At 47.1% G+C, this 22,274-nt stretch overlaps 1 protein-coding gene across 1 annotated transcript in view; it reads left to right on the top strand.

The window, feature by feature from the left end:
* Nucleotides 1-22,274, top strand: part of TFCP2L1 (transcription factor CP2 like 1) — a gene marked incomplete in the record, with an annotated part of 54,692 nt that overhangs the window by 23,367 nt on the left and 9,051 nt on the right. The window contains 5 exon segments of the mRNA XM_077449689.1: nt 372-523; nt 16,939-17,015; nt 17,869-17,974; nt 19,705-19,811; nt 21,989-22,141. Of these exon segments, the coding sequence (XP_077305815.1) occupies nt 372-523; nt 16,939-17,015; nt 17,869-17,974; nt 19,705-19,811; nt 21,989-22,141 (595 nt within the window).

Raw genomic sequence — 22,274 nt, 5'->3', positions numbered from 1 at the left:
CATACCTTAATGGTGGAGCAGCTCCATTCTGTAGCCTTCTGTTTTTTCACCTTCATGCATAGGATGGGAGGAAATGCAATCAACAAGCACGAACCAAACTTTCTAAACAAAGGGCACGTTTACGGTCTTTCGTACTTTAGGGGGGGCCGGATTGTGGCCAATGGGAGTAGAAAATGTCCTGGTGTCAGTGGGAGGAATAATGCCCCATCACTGGTGTCAGTGGGAGGAAAAAATAAATGTGTGTGTGTGTGTGTATATATATATATATTGCTTTCTTTTGGAAATGCTGGTCATAATGTCGTATTTTCCTTCTGTTCATGCTGTAGAACTGTATAGTAACCCTCATTTTTTTTTTTTTTTTTTCTTTTCAGAGACGTCCTTGCTCTACCGATTTTTAAGCAGGAAGAACCGCATCTCTCACCGGACACGGATGCAAAGCTGCCCCCATTCCAGTATGTCTTGTGCTCAGCTACATCCCCTGCTATTAAACTCCATGAAGAGACCCTGACATATCTCAACCAAGGTTTGTTGTCATGTCGTGGAAGTCGACTGTCCATCCTATGTACTGGTGATAATTGTTGATTTATTGACGTTAACTTGTGTTTTTTTTTTGTCTTGTCTGATTTTGTTAAATGTTTGAGTTGAAGGCACTTGCTAGCTGGATAAAGAACAATCACTTGGAGGTTCAGGACGCAGGAGCACATCAGAAACAAATCTACACAAGCCCTCCCGGCCTCTTCTAGTAGAAATGCTGCTTCAGGCTGATCCTCCCCTTTCTGAACATCACGCTGCTTAATTTTCACTTAATGTCAGGGTATATGTGACCCCCCCCCCGAAGTGGGTTTAAAATACCTCCTTTGGTCTCATGTTGTCACCACACGTCATTGTTTTTCCTAGCTGGTTGCTTGATTAAATTTTTTGTGTTCGATACTAACAAATTCCAAATATGCACTCTCCAGTGCAGGACTAACTATACCTGGACTTCTTTTACTGTTCTTTTAAAATGCTGCTACCCTAAAACCGTTCTCTGGCTGAGTACAGCTGTTAAAAAAAACTATTTTTGAAAATTGTATAATAGCGCAGGCATACATATATAGTATGTGTTCTGAAATCATGACAATTCGACTTTTATAAAGCAACAACTGGATGTTGCCATGGTTGGGGATGTTTCATCCTAAGAGGGTTCTCTGGCATAAACCTAAAGCTGCTTTTTGACCCTTTCAGGTTTGCAATGAAGGTGCCCAATTGTGCAGACGTCTGTTCTGTTTGATTTTCTTTTTTTTTTTTTTTTATTTTTTTTTTTTAATCCTACTGTATCAATGCATTGGATTTATTCATAACACCTTAATCTAGAGCCAGTAATTTCACTTGCTAGCAAAATGACACCTCCATGTTGCTAAAACGGAGTCTGAACCAGTTGAGAAGCTTAAATTTATTCTGGAGAAACCCGCAGATATTTTTACAACCATCAGTCGTTTTGGCCTTTTTACCGAATCTTTTTTTGTAAAGATTGGCTGGTTTAGTACCAGTGCTTGACCCAAAATAAATAAATCCATCCTGCTAACCAGTCTTTACTACCCATTCTATTCCTACACCCTGTCCTGTGTACTTTGTTCTGTTACTAACCAGTGAGTGCGGGTGTTCCTGTCTTACTAACATAACCCTAATAGGACATGCCAGTCCTTGATGTAACCGCAGGTCTCCAATGCCGCAAAGCAGACTGGACCTTGCAGCCTTAGCTCTTTACCCATAGTCCTCCAAGACAGACTCCCTCTGATTGCATGATCACATCTACGGCCTGTCATTGCCTGCTTTTGGTTCGGTTTACTGTTGACAAATTTTACTGTAGGACAACATGTCTTGGTTTCCACCATTTTTCTAATGGCAAACAACCATCATACTGCAGTGAGGGGAAAAAAGTGTTTTATCCCCTGCTGATTTTGTACTTTTGCCCACTGACAAATGATCACTCTATAATTTTAATGGTTTATTTTAACAGTGAGAGACAGAATAACAAATATTCTGAAAAACTCATTTAAAAAAATTATAAATTGATTTGCATTTTAATGCATGAAATGAGTATTTGATCCCCTATCAATCGGCACAACTTCTGGCTCCCAGGTGTCTTCTATACAGGTACGGAGCTGAGATTAGGAGCACTCTCTTAAAGGGAGTTCTCCTAATCTTAGCTTGTTGCCTGTATAAAAGGACCTCGGTTATGGAACACTCTACCTGTGGACATCCGCTTAGAAGAAAACCATCTGGTCTTCAGGAAGAAGCTCATCTCTTCTGAAGACCCAGATGGACACTGGCGGCAAAAGCGCCTTGAGGCGATTTAGTTTAACATGTATAGCGCTATAAAAGTTATTCATTCATTCAAAGGCACCTGTCCACAGAAGCAATCAGATGCCAATCTCTCCGCCAAGACCAAAGAGCTGTCCAAGGATGCCAGGGACAAGATTGTAGACCTACACAAGACTGGAATGGGCTACAAGACCATTGCCAAGCAGCTTGGTGAGAAGGTGACACCAGTTGGTGCAATTAGTCGCAAATAGAAAAAATAACGGTCAGTGTCCCTCTGTCTGGGGCTCCATGCAAGATCTCACTTAGTTGCGTTTCAATGATCATGAGAGTGGTGAGAAGTCAGCCCAGAACTACACAGGAGAATCTTGTTGATGATCTCAAGGCAGCTGGGACCATTGTCACCAAGAAAACCTTTGGTAACACACTATGCCATAAAGGACTAAAATCCTACGGCGCCCACAAGGTCCCCCTGCTCAAGAAAGCACATGTTAAGGCCTGTCTGAAGTTTGCTAATGAACATCTGAATGATTCAGAGGAGAACTGGGTGAAAGTGTTGTCTTCAGATGAGACCAAAATCAAGCTTTTTGGCCTCAACTCGCCGTGTTTGGAGGAGGAGGAGTAATGCTGCCTATGACCCCAAGAACACCATTCCTACAGTCAAACATAGAGGTGGGAACATTAGGCTTTAGGGGTGTTTTTCTGCTAAGGGGACAGGACAACTTCACCACATCAAAGGGACGATGGACGGGGCCATTTATCATGAAATCTTGGATGAGAACCTCCTTCCCTCAGCCAGGGCATTGAAAACGGGTTGTGGATGGGTCTTCCAGCATGACAATGACCCAAAACACACAGCCAAGACAACAAAGGAGTGTCTAAAGAAGCACATTAAGGTCCTGGAGTGGCCTAGCCAGTCTCCAGACCTTAATCCCATATAAATTGTGTAGAGGGAGCTAAAGGTTTGAGTTGCCAAAATGTCAGCCTCGAAACCTTAATGATTTGGAGAGGATCTGCAAAGAGGACAAATCCCTCCTGAGATGTGTGCAAACCTGGTAGCCAATTACAAGAAATGTCTGACCTCTGATTGCAAACAAGGGTTTTTCCACCAAGTACCAAGTCATGTTTTGCAAAGGGGTCACTCATTAAAATGCAAATCAATTCATAACTTTTGTTGTTTTTATGATCTGGATAATTGTCTTTTTACTGTTAAACCTACCATTAAAATTATAGACTGATCATTTGTCAGTGGGCAAACATACAAAATCAGCAGCCGATAAAATACTTTTTTTTTCCCCTCACTGTAGATTTTTGGGGATCTTGAATCCTCACCCACTGTACCTTTTTCAGACTTATCATTACTAGCTGTACTTCCCTCAAACACTCCTACTACCCTACACTTGACTAAGAGGAATTACTCGCTCAATTGCTTAGTTTGGCCTCTGGCTGAAGATCGACCAGTTGTTACCTGAATCAGAGACTGCTAGAACTGTGTGCAACAAGCCCTTGAACAACTGAACAATGTACATAGACTATAGAAACCTGTTAGAATAAGCAGATTGTGTGACATGGACCTTGTTCACATGATGCACATCAATGGGTACACCAGTGCAAGGGCTGCATTTACCTGCAATGGGATATACAAGTGTTGTGTGCAGGCAGTCCCATTCATGTCAGTTGGGAAGCAGCGGCTCCACACTGTCACTGCTCCCAATTTTCTGTATCAATTGTTTTATATCTTAGTTTTTTTTTTTTTTGTGGGGGGAAAAAAAATAAAATTAAATTCATCAATCACATTCAGAAAATAGGACAGAAAACTAGAAAAGTTAAAGCAGCCCAGATTTGCTATGGGTATGCATTAGGGCTGAAACAACGAATCGATTAATCGACAACTAATCGATTATGAAATTAATCGATTACTATTTTCATAATCGATTAATCGCCCAGTAACAAAATGGGGTTAAAGTTAATGAGTCTGATATTTACCAGATTGACCCTTTACTAGTATATACACTATATCTCTCCTCTAATATTATATACACTATATCTCTCCTCTAATGGTATATACAGTATATTTCCCCTCTAATGGTATATACAGTATATTTCCCCTCTAATGGTATATACAGTATATTTCCCCTCTAATGGTATATACAGTATATTTCCCCTCTAATGGTATATACAGTATCCCCTCTAATGGTATATACAGTATCCCCTCTAATGGTATATACAGTATCCCCTCTAATGGTATATACAGTATCCCCTCTAATGGTATATACAGTATCCCCTCTAATGGTATATACAGTATCCCCTCTAATGGTATATACAGTATCCCCTCTAATGGTATATACAGTATCCCCTCTAATGGTATATACAGTATCCCCTCTAATGGTATATACAGTATCCCCTCTAATGGTATATACAGTATCCCCTCTAATGGTATATGCGGTATATTTCCCCTCTAATGGTATATGCGGTATATCTCTCCTCTAATGGTATATGCGGTATATCTCTCCTCTAATGGTATATGCGGTATATCTCCCCTCTAATGGTATATGCGGTATATCTCCCCTCTAATGGTATATGCGGTATATCTCTCCTCTAATGGTATATGCGGTATATCTCCCCTCTAATGGTATATGCGGTATATCTCTCCTCTAATGGTATATGCGGTATATCTCTCCTCTAATGGTATATACGGTATATCTCCTCCTAATGGTATATAGGGTATATCTCCTCCTAATGGTATATAGGGTATATCTCCTCCTAATGGTATATAGGGTATATCTCCTCCTAATGGTATATAGGGTATATCTCCTCCTAATGGTATATACGGTATATCTCCTCCTAATGGTATATACGGTATATCTCCTCCTAATGGTATATACGGTATATCTCCTCCTAATGGTATATACGGTATATCTCTTCTGTCATTCTCGGAGTGGATTAGATATTTCGCTCCCTAACCATATAGTTGGTTATTTATATTTGCCACTGCATAGAGATATTTAAGAATAAATTGCCTTTTTTTTAAACTTTACATATTAACTAAATTATACACCACACTTTTTTTAAGGCTGTTAACCGATTAATCGAAACAATCGGTCAACTAATCGATTATGAAAATAATCGTTAGTTGCAGCCCTAGTATGCATAACAAAATGAACACCCAGTTTCAAGTAATAAAATGTAGCCATATGACAATCTCCCATGACTCTAAACTTGCCTCAATGCAATGGGCTTTTTACAAAGAGAAAGCAACAGACCTGAGACATACTAGAAGAATAAAGTATAATCTGGTGGGAGCAGCTAATCTTAAAACCAGACAGTGGCGGTTGTTGCCAAATATATTGCGGGGGGGGTGGCAAAGGAAGGCCCCCCCCAGATGGGAAGGTGGTGATTGCCGCAAGCACCCCCTATCCCTCCTGGCGGACGGCAAGGTGGTGATTGCCGAAAGCACCCCCTATCCCTCCTGGCGGACGGCAAGGTGCCGATTGCCGCAAGCACCCCCTATCCCTCCTGGCGGACGGCAAGGTGCCGATTGCCGCAAGCACCCCCTATCCCTCTTGGCGGACGGCAAGGTGCAGATTGCCGCAAGCACCCCCTATCCCTCCTGGCGGACGGCAAGGTGCCGATTGCCGCAAGCACCCCCTATCCCTCCTGGCGGACGGCAAGGTGCCGATTGCCGCAAGCACCCCCTATCCCTCCTGGCGGACGGCAAGGTGCCGATTGCCGCAAGCACCCCCTATCCCTCCTGGCGGACGGCAAGGTGCCGATTGCCGCAAGCACCCCCTATCCCTCCTGGCGGACGGCAAGGTGCCGATTGCCGCAAGCACCCCCTATCCCTCCTGGCGGACGGCAAGGTGCCGATTGCCGCAAGCACCCCCTATCCCTCCTGGCGGACGGCAAGGTGCCGATTGCTGCAAGCACCCCCTATCCCTCCTGGCGGACGGCAAGGTGCCGATTGCCGCAAGCACCCCCTATCCCTCCTGGCGGACGGGAAGGTGTCGATTGCCGCAAGCACCCCCTATCCCTCCTGGCGGACGGCAAGGTGCCGATTGCCGCAAGCACCCCCTATCCCTCCTGGCGGACGGCAAGGTGCCGATTGCCGCAAGCACCCCCTATCCCTCCTGGCGGACGGGAAGGTGCCGATTGCCGCAAGCACCCCCTATCCCTCCTGGCGGACGGGAAGGTGTCGATTGCCGCAAGCACCCCCTATCCCTCCTGGCGGACGGCAAGGTGCCGATTGCCGCAAGCACCCCCTATCCCTCCTGGCGGACGGCAAGGTGCCGATTGCCGCAAGCACCCCCTATCCCTCCTGGCGGACGGGAAGGTGCCGATTGCCGCAAGCACCCCCTATCCCTCCTGGCGGACGGGAAGGTGCCGATTGCCGCAAGCACCCCCTATCCCTCCTGGCGGACGGGAAGGTGTCGATTGCCGCAAGCACCCCCTATCCCTCCCGGCGGACGGGAAGGCGCTGATTGCCGCAAGCATCCTCCCCCTTGATGTTGGACAAAAAGGCGACTGCGATCCAACGCCACACGCGCGAGACAGACGTTACCTTTAGGGGGAAGGAAGAGCCAGGGGCCTCAGGCTCCTCTTATGGTCGGGCCGCCACTGAAACCAGTCCCCATATAGGGCAGCCGCTTACTAAAAAACTGATCTGCCTAAAGTGAGGATGAGCAGCCATCAAAAAGGTGCATCAATGAAGCTACACAATATACAGCATTGGTAATGAAGTTAAAAAAAAAAAATAATTAAGGGGAAAAGAGAGAATAAGAAAAAGGAGAGCAGTAAAGATGAAAGGAGTCTTGTCCATCCAGGAATCACCCCACGGACCACACACTACTCCCAATTTTACATCAGTGCGGGGGCACAGAGTCTGCGTTCTGGGCTGCTATCCCACATGGATTTCAAATTGGGTGCAGGAGCTGTTCCAATTGACTGGGGGATGCACGCAACACCTGTGTAGGTAAACGCAGCCCTCGGACAGGTGTATGCAATGATATGCCCCACTTGAAAGAGGCCTTAAGTGTGTTTTTTCTCTCAGAAATGCTGACATGGTATGTACAAATTGGTGACCTATGAGGAAACTAAGTGCGTTTCATATACTGCATAGACTCAACATTTTGTATGTATCATGTTTTGTCAATGTGTGGATTTATTAGCGGTAAGTGGCCTCATTTATTAAAGAGTCTGAAAGAAGTTGATTACCTTAACGACTGTATTTTGGAGCAGACATATGGGGGTTGACTTACTAAAAGGCAAATAGACTGCACTTTGCAAAGCGCAATTGCTCCAGAGCTTAGTAAATGAGTAGCTTTGCTGGCTTTCATCATCCAATAATTATCCAGTCACGTGCAAGCAAAAATGTTTTTTTTTTTTTTTTTTTTCTTGCCTGTGATTGGGTGATCTTTGCAAAGCTTTACTAAGCTCTGGAGCAACTGAACTTTAAGGTGTAGTCTATTTGCCTTTAGTAAATCTACCCCAGAGTGTTGGCCTCTGCAGGGGTCATCGGACTTCTCTATCAGAAGCTTTAATGCTTGATGCCTTATGTTCCTGCTGTTAGCTTAGTCGAGTTGCAGCATCTTTTACCCCCAGCAATGACTGCCAATAGCAGGCCTTACAATCTCGGACTCCAGCTGTTGACACTACAGATATCCTGGTAGTTGGTCAGAGCAGATGGAAGTCCTCGGTGGCCAATAAGTTTCTTTAACTAAATGTGAAACTAAATTCAAACAGGAGCAGCAGATATTTCAAATTAGGCTGCAGGATATGCACTCGCTGTGTGGGTGATGGGAACAATTAAAGACAATTCTAGAATCCACTGATCTTTACACTGGGGATAGATGGGAATAAATTAAATCTAATGTCATTACATTTGCCGCCATGCACCTGATCCAGTAATCTGCATCTTCCAAGTGTTCCCCTCCTGCCATCTTTTCATACACTGCCCACTTGGTTTAAAGAAGTCCAGTTATGGCATTGTTTGCATCCTCCAATGTATAATACATAGGTGGGATTTCTCTAGAAGCTGGAAATCGCTGTAGCAGGCTTCACTACTCCCGTGATATCCACTAGCTGCTTCCATGCTGAGCAGCTGCCCTGCTGAAGTTTGGATACAGGAGGTTTGCCATTCAGAAAACACTTTGCATTCTTCATCTGCATCACCATCCCACCTGACTGCCTTATTCAATCAGAAGGCTTTGCATTCAGTGAGAAAATGCTAAGCATTCTCTGAACGGCGCTTATGCTGAGGGCCCAAATTGTGTTCACAGTGCAGTAGGACGCAGCCACTCAGCAAGGGACCCGGGAAGCCAATGGCGATCATTGGAGTAGCGGTGCCCACTAGTTTGCAGTTTCTAGAGCAGTGGTCGCCAAACTGCGGCCCTTTGTATGCCTTTTACCTGGCACTTCGGGCACGGTTCCTACCACTGGTATGAGACTGTTATTCCCACTGATATGAGGCAGCATTCCTCTCAATGACACCCACTGTTGCACTGTTCCTCCTCCCACTGGCAGCCAATGATTGGGCAGGGTTCCTCCTCCCCACTGGCGGCCAATGATTGGGCAGGGTTCCTCCTCCCCACTGGCGGCCAATGATTGGGCAGGGTTCCTCCTCCCCACTGGTGGCCAATGATTGGGCAGGGTTCCTCCCCGCTGGCGGCCAAGGATTGGGCGCACGGTTCCTCCTCCTCCCCGCTGGCGGCCAAGGGTTGGGCGCACGGTTCCTCCTCCTCCCCGCTGGCGGCCAAGGGTTGGGCGCACGGTTCCTCCTCCTCCCCGCTGGCGGCCAAGGGTTGGGCGCACGGTTCCTCCTCCTCCCCGCTGGCGGCCAAGGGTTGGGCGCGCACGGTTCCTCCTCCTCCCCGCTGGCGGCCAAGGGTTGGGCGCGCACGGTTCCTCCTCCTCCCCGCTGGTGGCCAAGGGTTGGGCGCGCACGGTTCTTCCTCCTCCCCGCTGGCGGCCAAGGGTTGGGCGCGCACGGTTCCTCCTCCTCCCCGCTGGCGACCAAGGGTTGGGCGCGCACGGTTCCTCCTCCTCCCCGCTGGCGACCAAGGGTTGGGCGCGCACGGTTCCTCCTCCTCCCCGCTGGCGGCCAAGGGTTGGGCGCGCACGGTTCCTCCTCCTCCCCGCTGGCGGCCAAGGGTTGGGCGCGCACGGTTCCTCCTCCTCCCCGCTGGCGGCCAAGGGTTGGGCGCGCACGGTTCCTCCTCCTCCCCGCTGGCGGCCAAGGGTTGGGCGCGCACGGTTCCTCCTCCTCCCCGCTGGCGGCCAAGGGTTGGGCGCGCACGGTTCCTCCTCCTCCCCGCTGGCGGCCAAGGGTTGGGCGCGCACGGTTCCTCCTCCTCCTCCTCCTCCTCCCCGCTGGCGGCCAAGGGTTGGGCGCGCACGGTTCCTCCTCCTCCTCCCCGCTGGCGGCCAAGGGTTGGGCGCGCACGGTTCCTCCTCCTCCCCGCTGGCGGCCAAGGGTTGGGCGCGCACGGTTCCTCCTCCTCCCCGCTGGCGGCCAAGGGTTGGGCGCGCACGGTTCCTCCTCCTCCCCGCTGGCGGCCAAGGGTTGGGCGCGCACGGTTCCTCCTCCTCCCCGCTGGCGGCCAAGGGTTCGGCGCGCACGGTTCCTCCTCCTCCTCCCCGCTGGCGGCCAAGGGTTGGGCGCGCACGGTTCCTCCTCCTCCCCGCTGGCGGCCAAGGGTTGGGCGCACGGTTCCTCCTCTCCACTGGCCACAGTCCAGCCCTCAAGTCTGAGGGACAGTAATCTGACACTTTGTTTATAATGTTTTGAGACCCCTGTTAGAGGAGATCCCACAGAGGTATGGTGTGTGCATAGTTACATTGGACCAATGCAACTATGTAAAAGCCATATGTAGAATTTTTTTTTTTTTAAACCCTAGAGGTTTTGAATCGAAGCTATTATATTTGCAACAAATTAGAACTTTGAAGATGCAATTCTCTGAAATGGATGCATGGAGGTCAGTGTCCTCCCGAACTAGAGATCAGTGTGTTCTGAAGATGTCCTTTACATTTTATCAGATTGTAGTTGGCAAATTAAAAAAAACAAAATAAATAAATTCAAGACTGCTCTTTCCATTGAGGGAGCTTTTCTGTCGAGTTCAGAAACTTCAAGGACTCTGAAGAAACGCAACAAAAACTTCCAGACACGTTGCGTGTCGTTTTTTTATACAAAATCAGTCAGTCATTTCTGGGGATCCAGTGTAATGTTTGGTCTGACCCGACCGTCTCTCCACAGGACACGTCTCCATCGTCCGCTCTCGTCAGTATGATTTTTGTGTAGTTGTGTCTGCAAATCTGAGGGAGTGTTTTGTTTTCCCAGTTCTGACCTGTTTTCTTTCACCTGTTTCCCTGTGGAGAAAAAGCTTGTTCTGGGCAAAGAATTGGCCTGCTTGAGTGATTCTCAGAAACCTGCATCCTACTACCTTTTGTAGGTGGGTGGGTAGAGAAAATCCTGATGTACACCATATGGAGGTGATGCTAAAATTACTCCCTTCTCACAGGTATCTATTTCACTTTTCTCCCTCTACCTTTTGCATTGTGGAATGATCAGGAGGAGGGTACTATTTTTGTCCAAGTAGAGCAATTTGACCCGAGGAGTAAAACAATACTCTGTAACCTTTTATTATTTTTATTTTAAAGTGTTTTGTGTGGATGGAGAATTGTCGTTGTGTAGTTGTTGCTGAATGATTGATAAATGCGGATGTGAATGGTTGTACTTTTTGCTTTGTTCTGTATCAAAAGGTTTTGGACAACCAGCATTATTCGTAAAAAGTAGAATTCCAGCCTAAACCTAACTATGACCTTAATAAAAAGGTTTGGGTGCCATCCCAGGTACCCAATCCTGCTATCACCGTTGTCTGTCACTGAGGGCACTGACGAAGGGGCTCGGCCCTGATTGCATTCTGTACCCAAAGAAAAGCCAAAACGCCACACACCAAACAAGTGAAAGCAGCTTTCAGCAGGCCACAACGCGTTTCACATGACTAAGCCATGTGCATGGGGGTGAAACACGTCGGGCATGGCCCATGTGAAGCAGAGCTGAAGCTGCTTTCATTTCACTTGTCTTACCTGGGCTTCTGTTTAGTGTGTGGCATTTGGGCTTTGGTTACAGGCCAAACCCAATTAGTCTTAAGTTCTCCCACCTCCTTCCTGACATCTTTATTGACCTGTGTTTAAAAAAAGTATATCCTTGTCTATCAAGCCTCTGATTCAGTCAGGTAATCTGGCTCCCATGTCAGCCAGCGGTGGCAGCAGGGGACAGGAGGGCGTTCTGACACTGGCTGAGACATGGGAGCCTTTGAGTGACATTTCCTGCCATTGTCGGCACTCCCTCCTCTCCCATGCAGCTGCTTCTGGCTGACATGGGGTCATGTGATGGGGCCATGGAGGCCTGAAAAGAGGACGTATATACAGGTTTCATTATTTTGTTTTTTACGTTGGTCAGTCAGCATAGTTTTTGGGGGTGATTTTTAGGACTTGTTGGATTGAGGCTGGCGTTCTACTTTAAAGGACATCCTTACGTTTAGTAATAACCCCGCTCCCCCCCCCATCTCTAAGTGGCAGTTGCCTCTCAAAACATGCCTTCAGCCCTGCTCCTGAGATCTTTACTGTTCTAAGACATGGGTGTAGCCCCTACCAAGCTGCTGGGCCCATTCAATCTATGGCTGGTCCATACTCCTGGTGGCACTTGACCATCCAGAGGAGCAAAGCTCCAGCTATAGGACTGAATGGGCCAGGTATCGTACACCAACACAGAAGGATCTGGATGGTTCCAGTGGAGGTTGTGGCCACCCAGTGAAGAAAGTGGGAGCAGAGTGAATTGAAGTGAAGTATTTTGATAGGTGGCTGCTACTCAGGGAAGGGCTTACATAGATCTTTTGTTCGTATGCTAATAAGGGGTCAGTAAAGAATATTTGATTATTTATACTGATGCTGGGAGGTTTCCCCTTCCTAGAATTGCTAGCTATGAGGGCCCGCTTATTTTAATGTTTAACAAAAATTAAACGCTTAATGATTCATTCCTCAGCCACTGCACAAGAATGTAATAATTGGGAACAACATTCTGCAATAGTCAGTATGTACAAGTAAGGCTGAACGTAAAAATCATGAATAGCACTCCAGTTCCACCAAAGGTTGGCACTTCATTGGCACTGGAGCCATTAACAGTGGTGAAGATTTGACTGGTGTTGGTGGATGTTGGGCTGTACCAGCTGTAGGTTTGGATGAGTCATCTGGATGTGGTGTAAATGGGTTTTGCCCCATAACTAGCCTGCAAAATATTTGAAACGCCTATATATCATTGGGTGCAATGCCTGGCCCTGACCACTTGTGTGCATTTTGAGATTGAATTTGGTCCACCCCTGGCGTACAGAGTGCTTCAGATACTAGTTGTCCATTATACAAGGTGTTTGCTGTGGTGCGTGTTTGTTACCAGTCGCATGTGTGTGTGTATGATCGTCTGTTGCATCTATCACCAACTTTTATTCCCAGTGGTTATCCTGGGATTCTTCTCTATAAATCTATGTATTAATATTCAGCAAAGTGAAGCTGCAGCTTTTTTTTTTTTCCCGGAACATTTAAAAGATTCACCTTTTGTGCCATGTTACTCTTGGCTTGTAACATGATACAACTGCCCCCCCCCCGAAAGTGAATTTGCCCCCCATGCAGCCGCATCATTCATTCACAGAATGAACTACAAGTGTACGGTCTTCCACTGTGGAGGATGAAATCGTAATATGCAATTGACTACAAGTGCAGTAATCGGCGCACTTGTAGTCCATTGAATCTTCCAGCTCTCTGCCCGTACCTCTGTATGGGCTGTCAGTTGGACAGCTGCAGGAAGAAATGTTTAGTGGAGCCTGACATTGCATCTGAGATCTGCTGATCGTAGACGCATAAAAAGCCATTTTTTATCACAGTGAAATCTAGCCTTTCTGGTTTCCTTGTCTTCTGTCCATTTTTTAGTTTGGGCCAAGCTGATGTGATCAGCCAGTCAGATGAAGCTTTGTATTTATTCACAGAATACAAAGCTGCCTATGAATGGCTTGGCACCGCTCAGACCCACTCTGCATTGTTCCATGTGCAAGACAGGACATCTGCCTCACGGCCGGTGCCTAGAACTGTGTAATGTATAGTTTATACAATGCTTAGAGCCGGTGGAGCTCAGGGAAGGGAATAGTTTGGAGCACCTTGCTCCAAACAAACTAAAGTTACTGGAAATGTGGAGATCAGCTTAGAGGAGATGTTCTATGGTACAGATTTGAAGGTTCAGGCTAAAGCAGGCCATAGATTGAAGTTCAGCAGGTACTGGAGGAATGTCAATCCATCTATGGGCTGTTCCCATTCAACAGAAATCGATCTTACGATCATCTTCTGTTGAATGGGCTTGTTGGAAAAAGTTTTTCAATTGACTGTGACAAGTTAGTCATGGCAAGTAAAAAAGTCAGCTGGACTTGATTGGTAATGCTTTGTTTATTCAAGCCGTTTCTTAATCCCCCTTTTCACATGAGCGGTCCAATCAGGTCTCCCTGTCCATTTTTTTTATTTAGTTTTTTTTAAGCAGACCCGATTGGGCCCTCCATTCTTCATGGAATGGCGGCTATAAACTGACATGTCTGTTTACATCCACCTTCCTCCAATCCAATCTGCCAAAAACAAATGGAAGGGGGGTTCCGTTCCCTTCTGTCAGATCGGAGCGAAGTTGGGCGTAAACGGACAGCCTGCCCATTTTACACCTGACCGCCCCAACGCCCATAGAGCAGAGCGGGCTGGGTCAACCGGTGTACTGAATTACTAGTTCTAGGCCACCGTGTTCAGTAGCCAAAGGTATTCATTTGATGTTCCCTGATATTGGTGGTCACCACCTTCTTTGGGAGAATTCCAAAACCAGACAAACGCCCGTGTTACAAGCTCATGCTGGTGCCAAAAATGGGTTCTCCTTAAACGTGGGTGGTAGTATGAGAGCGATAGGCGTTGAGACCTCTGCCCATCCGTCTCCCGAGAATACCCAAACCTGTTGCCTCCTTCTCTGATTCAGCGTCTGGGTGGATGAACACTCCTATCGCCTTTTTCAATAGGAACGGGAACAATGATGGCACAGGTTTCTCCCCTTGTTGGAAACTCTTGGCAATGAGAACTTCAGAAGGTCATATGTATTTGGTATTGCTCACATATAACCATTTTATGTGGATGTGCCCTATATCTGCTACACAGCCCTGAGGCTGAGAAGTTTGTCCTTTTTTTTTTTTTTTTTTTTTGAAGCCTCTGTACATGTAATTATATGTTCAACTTTTAAGATTACAGCAGATGCGAAGTCTGTGGATTGCACAGTGATCTGTCTGCTGGCAGCCGTGCCTTTTAAGTGTACATGTATACTGAATGGTGACCCCCCCCCTTTCCAGCTCTGTAGACCAGTACATAGTGTTCTGGTCGCAGTAGAAGACTTCTATGGCAGTGAAAGTAGACTTGCTTCAGGGGAAGACCTTATGTAGCAGGTGCAGTGCTCCTTTCACTCAATTTTCCCACAAATCCATTACAGCAGTTGGCTTGGTCTGATCTGATTAGCAAAGTAATTACACAGTACCAGCTTAATTGCTAGGCACAGTTGACGGGCAACCACTTTGTCAGTGGGTGGAATAGCCTGCTTCTAGGAACACTCAGCTCCCGAGGCCCTGTTTGTCTCTGCATATAAAATAAGACACGCAGAGCATGTACATTCCCAGAGCGTTACTAATAATATTCTGCCAGTGTTCTCATCAGAAGTATATTTGCACAATTTGGAGTAATGCCGCTTTTGTTGCTTAATACAGAGCTTCCCATACTGTGGTTAGTTGATCCTTGCTCTATGCATGCCAGCAGCTTTTTGTTTTAAACAAATGTCTGGCAAATATGTAAAACTGCCTTTCAGTTATATATCCCTTCAAATATTATTTGAATTCTGCTACTGTAATTCCATGTAGTCCCTTTATATTGAGTTTGGCACATGACTACTGAGAGTTGAATTAGGGACAGCAGTTGTTTCTCTGTATAAGCTTCTATGCAGAAGTTAAAGGGAATTGGGTTGGCATAGCTCAGGACGAGATATGAGGGAGGGACCTTGGGGTGGATGACCCCTTGGTTTGAGGGAGGGACCTTGGGGTGGATGACCCCTTGGGTTGAGGGGGGGGACCTTGGGGTGGATGACCCCTTGGGTTGAGGGGGGAGGACCTTGGGGTGGATGACCCCTTGGGTTGAGGGGGGGGGCCTTGGGGAGGGGGGGGGCCTTGGGGTGGATGACCCCTTGGGTTGAGGGGGGGGACCTTGGGGTGGATGACCCCTTGGGTTGAGGGGGGGGGCTTGGGGTGGATGACCCCTTGGGTTGAGGGGGGGGGACCTTGGGGTGGTCCTAAAAGTTGGGAGAGTATTGGCGCAATAAACTGAAGCCTCTGAAAAGTGTTTTCACCCTAAGTAGGGTGGACGTTTGGGTGGGGGGAGCTCTTAGGGGTGGACGTTGGGGTAGGTGGAGAGATCTTAGACTAACATCCGTTTTCATGGTCTGTAGATGTCCAAAAATGGGCAGAGGGTTGCAAGTCTGAACTGAAGCCTCTGAAAAGCCTCTGAAAAGCCTCTGAACTGAAGCCTCAAAGTGTTTTCACACTCTATGACTTGCAGCCAATTAGCAGGGTAGGGTGGATCCACCACAGTTCATGCAGTCCCTGACAAGTCTTTTGGAAGTTAGATCACGCATTCAATGTTTTTTTTTGTGTATGTAGCCAGTTGGCAGGAGCTATCCTTTAAACATTTTGGTGACCCTCCTAATATTCCCCCGTTAGAGGCTTTTTCCACCCATTGTCTGAAAGGACTTGCAGCTGTCTAAGGCCTTTTTTATGGGTTGCTACCCCAGAGTATCACCTGCACAAAGGACAATGGGCTAAGCTTGGGAGACCCTCATAGATCCCCCAGCCCTAAATAACTGTACATATGGAAGTGGAAATTCTTGGGTAAGTTGCGTTTTTATTTTTTATTTTTTTCTTTCATGTCAAGTTGATGTGATATCGGCTAAAATAACTTTTTTTTTCTCCCAGTTGAGCTTCGATGACATGTCTGCTTCTGCTGGCTGTTGAGTGGCATCTTTGGTCATGTGTGGTGTTCTGGTGGTGATTGAAGGGGTGGTAGTGAAGTGTGTGTGTGACCTCGAAGGATATGAGTTTTATAAGGAGACAATGACAAAGTCTGCATGGCTGTAAGTGGAGATTGTGATGTGGTGTTGGCGTACTTGTGTTGAGTGTGTGGTCGGGGGACACGATCTTGCCTGTGTGATTGCTGCATTGTGGTCGGGTGACACGTTCTTGCCTGCGTGATTGCTGCACTGTGGTTGGGTGACATGGTCTTGCCTGCGTGGTGAGTGTTCTGCATGCGCTTGACTCTCTAATGCAAGTTGTTTTTTTTGTTTTTTTTTTAGATGTTTATTCTCTCCTGCCAATTAGCAGTCTATAACATTACTTTGTTCTTTTTTTTAAATGTACTTTAGGCAGCTGTGACTTTCAGAGAATGTGACCTAGAAAATAGATATGCATCAGTAACTGCATTCTAAAGACGGCCGAGCCATGGTTATTTTTTATTTTTTTTCTCCCTCCTTTATTACAGGCCAATCTTATGAAATCCGTTTCCTTGACAACAGAAAATTGGGAGATTACCAAGACCTCAATACTAAATATCTCAAGGTACTTTATTGGGCGTGCTGATCTGTTCAACTTGTTCTGAGAGAGAACATGATTCTGGAAGAAAAGTTTGATCTTCTGTCCTGCAGAGCACTTATAAGGGTGGTTTTCCACAATCTGTGCTTGCAGTATACAGAACATCAGCAGTGGACGTTGGGGCGGGTGACATCTTGGGGTGGACGGACGTTGGGGCGGGTGACATCTTGGGGTGGACGGACGTTGGGGCGGGTGGCATCTTGGGGTGGACGGGACGTTGGGGGGGGCGGGTGGCATCTTGGGGTGGACGGGACGTTGGGGGGGCGGGTGGCATCTTGGGGTGGACGGGACGTTGGGGGGGGCGGGTGGCATCTTGGGGTGGACGGGACGTTGGGGGGGCGGGTGGCATCTTGGGGTGGACGGGACGTTGGGGGGGGGGGGGGGCGGGTGGCATCTTGGGGTGGACGGGACGTTGGGGGGGGGGGGGGGCGGGTTGGCATCTTGGGGTAGACGGGACGTTGGGGGGGGGGGGGGTGGCATCTTGGGGTGGACGGGACGTTGGGGGGGGGGGGGGGTGGCATCTTGGGGTGGACGGGACGTTGGGGGAGCGGGTGGCATCTTGGGGTGGATGGGACGTTGGGGGGGCGGGTGGCATCTTGGGGTGGACGGGACGTTGGGGGGGCGGGTGGCATCTTGGGGTGGACGGGACGTTGGGGGGGGGGGGGCAGGTGGCATCTTGGGGTGGACGGGACGTTGGGGGGGGGGGGGGGGGTGGCATCTTGGGGTGGACGGGACGTTGGGGGGGCGGGTGGCATCTTGGGGTAGAACATAGCCCTGGAAGAAAAGTTCACTGATCTTCTGTCCTTCTCCTGTCCTGCAGAGCATTATAAGGGTGGTTTTCCATGATCGGCGCTTGCAGTATACAGAACATCAGCAGCTAGAAGGTTGGCGATGGAGCCGACCTGGGGATCGCATTCTTGACCTAGGTTGGTGTATCTGAGACTGGTACTTGTGGATATATATATTTATATTTAGCATTTTCAATTTCTTTGTGGTTTTCTAAGGGCTTGCTCTCACTAGCTGTGCCCTCTGAAGGGTGAACTGCATCTGGATTGCTCTGCAGAGCATTTGACAGACGGTGAGGAGTTGTATCACCGCCTCACAGCACAGTTGCATAGTGCTTGCTGGGTGGCCCCATTCACTTAAATAGGGTGAGTTTGGCAAGTGCTAGGCTTGCTACAAGCAAGAGCCATGAAGCAAAGCTTCGCAGCTTGGATTAGAGGTTGGTAGACAGAAAAATTGTGGCTAGACTGGGGTTTTAGCACCAACCACTAGTGTGAACAAGCCCTTAAACGCTGCAACCTTGGATATGCTTAAGAGTGCCGCTCCAACGCTGTGGCTCTAAAAACCACAATGGGTTTGCGGGCATGTGTAACAATCCAAGGAGAAGTTCAATAGATCATGGGTAAATGCCGCACACAAATCCGCTCCTAGTGTTTGGAAAGTAAAAAACTGCCTCAGCTCCTCCCATTAAGCCATGCCACTGACTCGTTTCACCCTACCCCTGGGCTCTAAAAACCTCAATGGGGTGCTGGCATGTATATCCATCCAAGGGGCAGTTAAATAGATCATGGGTAAATGCCGCACACAAATCCGCTCCTAGTCTTTGGAAAGTAGAAAACGGCCTCAGCCCCAGCTCCTCCCATTAAGCCAAGGTCACTGACGCATTTCACCTTTCCCTCTGGGGGCTTAGTGATGGAGGAAACCCGTACACTCCCATTGAAACTGAACTCCATCCTGCAATAAGACAAAGAAATGCCGTTCTTCATTCTTTAATACATCATTAAGCCCTCGTTCACACACCGGTGCGGCCTGTCATGCAATTTTGACAGGTCAAAATCACACAATTTGTATTTGTACCTAATGGGAACCGTTCAAATCAGTGAGACTCAAACATGACCTGATTTTGAAAAAAAAAGTTCCTTGCGCTATTTTTGGCCATTTCATGTGAGTCTTGCATTGACATCTGTGCATGAAATCGCAGATGTCGGCAGGCTGCATATGAAATCACACAGACCGGCGGCTGTGAAATCGTGCGATTTTTTTTTTTCAAAGCCGCATTTCGTTTTAAACGGGACTAAAAAAAATTTTTTAAATGAAAGTGGTGTAAGTTCCCAAATTTGTCCTGTTATCGACTTCAGCCTCTGTGCAGCAAAGCTTAGATATGGGAAGGGAGAAGCAACACACAAGGAGCTCTTCACGTGTGCTCCAGTGAAAGGAGCCTAGTAATGGAGGAACGCAGTGTGCTACTTCACTGTTCCCTGGGGAGGGGGGTGGAGGTAGAGACCTGTCATTGCACCAGACGAAAATCTGGTATACCCTCCTGCCAAATGGGGCTATGCTGTATGGCAGAGCTGTGTAAACTTCAGGACTGGATGGACCAATCCAAATCCTTTTAGCTCTCCTATATGCATTTTTCCAGTGTATTTTTATGGGTTTGTCTGGAGTTCAGTTTTAGGCATTTTTGTCAGATTAGTGAAAGTAACTACCCTCACTCTCCAGAAATTGTCTGTGTGGCATGCCTCAGATGGAAGCTGCTTTCTTAACGCTCATAAGTCATGTACCGGTTTTGAAAGAGACTTTTTTTTTTTTTTCTGTTCTCCCTGTTTTTCAACAAATTCATGTTGGCGTGAAAACTTGGTTTGATCTTTTGCAGATATCCCTTTGTCAGTTGGAATTTTGGATCCCCGAGCTAGCCCAACACAACTAAACACTGTAGAGTTCCTGTGGGATCCGTCCAAACGAGCGTCTGCTTTCATTCAGGTACTACATACTCTCTGCCATATGGGGGGGGGGGGAGACAGACAAAGGACGTTTGAGAGAAACCTGAGCTCACTAAGAAGAGTGTAGTAGAACATGCAAATTTTACAGCCACCATCTCCTTGTGATCTGATGGCCTTAAAGAGGGATTCCACCTAAAAAAAAAATATTAAAAGCCAGCAGCTATAAATACTACAGCTGCTGACTTTTAATGGACACTCACCTGTCCCGGGTTCCAGCGATGCTGGCAGCCGAGGCCGATCGATCGCTCGGCTCTCGGCTGCTGTAGTCACCATTCTAGGTGAGGGAATCAGGAAGTGAAGCGAATCGGCTTCACTTCCCGGTTCCCTACTGCGCATGCGCGAGCCGCGCAATAGGAAATCTCCGCGCTGTCACTGGGACCCGTGTGTGTCCCAGCAGACAGCGCGGCAGGGCAGGAAATGGCGTAGACTCCCACGGGAGTCTATGCCCGGAAGTGGGTGAAAATACCTGTCTTTGACAGGTATCTCCACCCCCCTGAAGGGTGTCAATTGTGACACCGGAGGGGGGGAGGGATCCGATCAGCGGAGGTTCCAGTTTAGGGTGGAATCCCGCTTTAAGCTTTCTTTCCCAAATCTAACGTAGATTTTTTTTACATTTTTTTTTTAATGAAGGCTTATTTCACTGCTTGCCGCCCGGCCACGGGATAATTACTGCGACGGGGCGGCACCGGCAGACTGGATGATGCGCAGCCTTTGCTAATCTAATCTGCCCCTGGCTACCACGGGATATTGTCAGCAGGTCCCAGCCAATGATTTATGCCCGAGACCTGCTAATCGGCTGTAGCCAATCACAGCAGAGCCCTGTGTGTTTACATACACGCAGGGCTCTGTACACAGATCAACGATCTGGCTGTTCTTGCTTTGCAGGGAGAAAAAGCCAGATCTGTTGGTAAAAGCAGCACAAATTACACATTTAGGCACACAGTTAACCCAGTGAGTGCCCCTAGATGTTAAGCCCTTTCCAGCCAGTCAGTGTACAGTATTGATACATCAGTGTCACTTGGTGACCCTCCCAGATAGTGTCCGTTAGCGCCAGATTGCCTGCCACCCTTTCACAGTCACACTGATCACTGCATTACTGTATAGCGTCTATAGCTGTGTAAATTCCAGTATATATCGCATAGTTTGTAGACGCTTTAACTTTTACACAAATTACACGTTGTTGTTTTTTTTTACGTGTAGCAGAATACATTTTGGCCTAAATTTATGAAGAAATTCGATTTGACAGCAAAACGTATTTTTTTTTTTTTTTTTTTTTCCAAAATGTTCGATCCTTTTTTCCAATTAAAAAACAGTGGTGATCAAATACCACCAAAAGAAATCTCTATTACACGATTTGGGTACAGCGTTGCACAATTGCCAGTTAACCACTTCTGAGACTGCCCACTGTGTGTGTATAGGGGGGGGGGGGGTGTGTGTGTGTATATATGTGTGTATGTGTGTATATATATATATATAATTTTTTTTTTTTTTTTTTTTTTTTCTGAGGGCCACACAAATACTTTTTTTTTGCTTGTTTTAAGTGTAAATGAGACATTTGAGGTCTTTTTGACCCCAGATATAGCATTAAAAAGTCCCTGTCCATGCTTATTTCTATTACAAGGGATGTTTACCTTCCTGTAATAGGAATAAAAGTGATCAAAATCAAAAAGGGACAGTGTAAAAATAAATGAAAATAAGAAAAAAAACGAAAGCGCCCCATCCCTCCAAACTTGTGCACAGAAGCGAATGTATACGCAAGTCGCGCCCACATGAAAACGGTGTTCAAACCACACATGAGGTATCGCCACAATCTTTTGAGTGAGAGCAATAATTCTAGCGCTATAACTTTATCTGTAGCTCTAAATGGGTGACCTGTAAACATTTTTTTTTTTTAAACATATGGAGATCAAGTACCGCAGTTTGTCGCCATTCCACAAGCGCCCACAATTTTAAAGCAGGACGTGTTGGGTTCACATTATACATTTTAGCAAAAAATACTAATTGTAACTTGTAAACCGCAAATGTCAGAAATGGGCTTGGTCCTTAAGTGGTTAAAAAAACAGTCTGGACCCGTAGGGGCTAAAAACTTCAGCTGAACTGGTTTACTTGTACGATAGTTTAACTTTTTTTTTTTTCATTGGTATTTTTCATCTATAGGTACATTGTATTAGCACAGAATTCACCCCGAGGAAGCATGGCGGAGAGAAAGGCGTTCCTTTCCGAATTCAGATTGATACATTTAAGCAGAACGAGAATGGAGAATACACAGAACATTTGCACTCGGCCAGCTGCCAAATCAAGGTTTTTAAGGTATGCGTCCTTCCTTGGAGAGGGCTCTTTTATTGATCCCACCATGTTTAGATCGTTATCCTTCTCAACCCCCATCCTAAGGAAATGACGTCTTCAAAGAATTGTACAGTGTGCTGCACGTGAAAGGAGATTC

Source organism: Lithobates pipiens, unplaced genomic scaffold (genome assembly GCF_037356315.1).
Source record: "Lithobates pipiens isolate NorthernLeopardFrog02 unplaced genomic scaffold, aLitPip1_a1.2 Scaffold_22, whole genome shotgun sequence".
NCBI classification, from domain to species: domain Eukaryota; kingdom Metazoa; phylum Chordata; class Amphibia; order Anura; family Ranidae; genus Lithobates; species Lithobates pipiens.
Note: the sequence above shows the minus strand (reverse complement) of the source record. Positions and strands in the feature narration are given on the sequence as shown.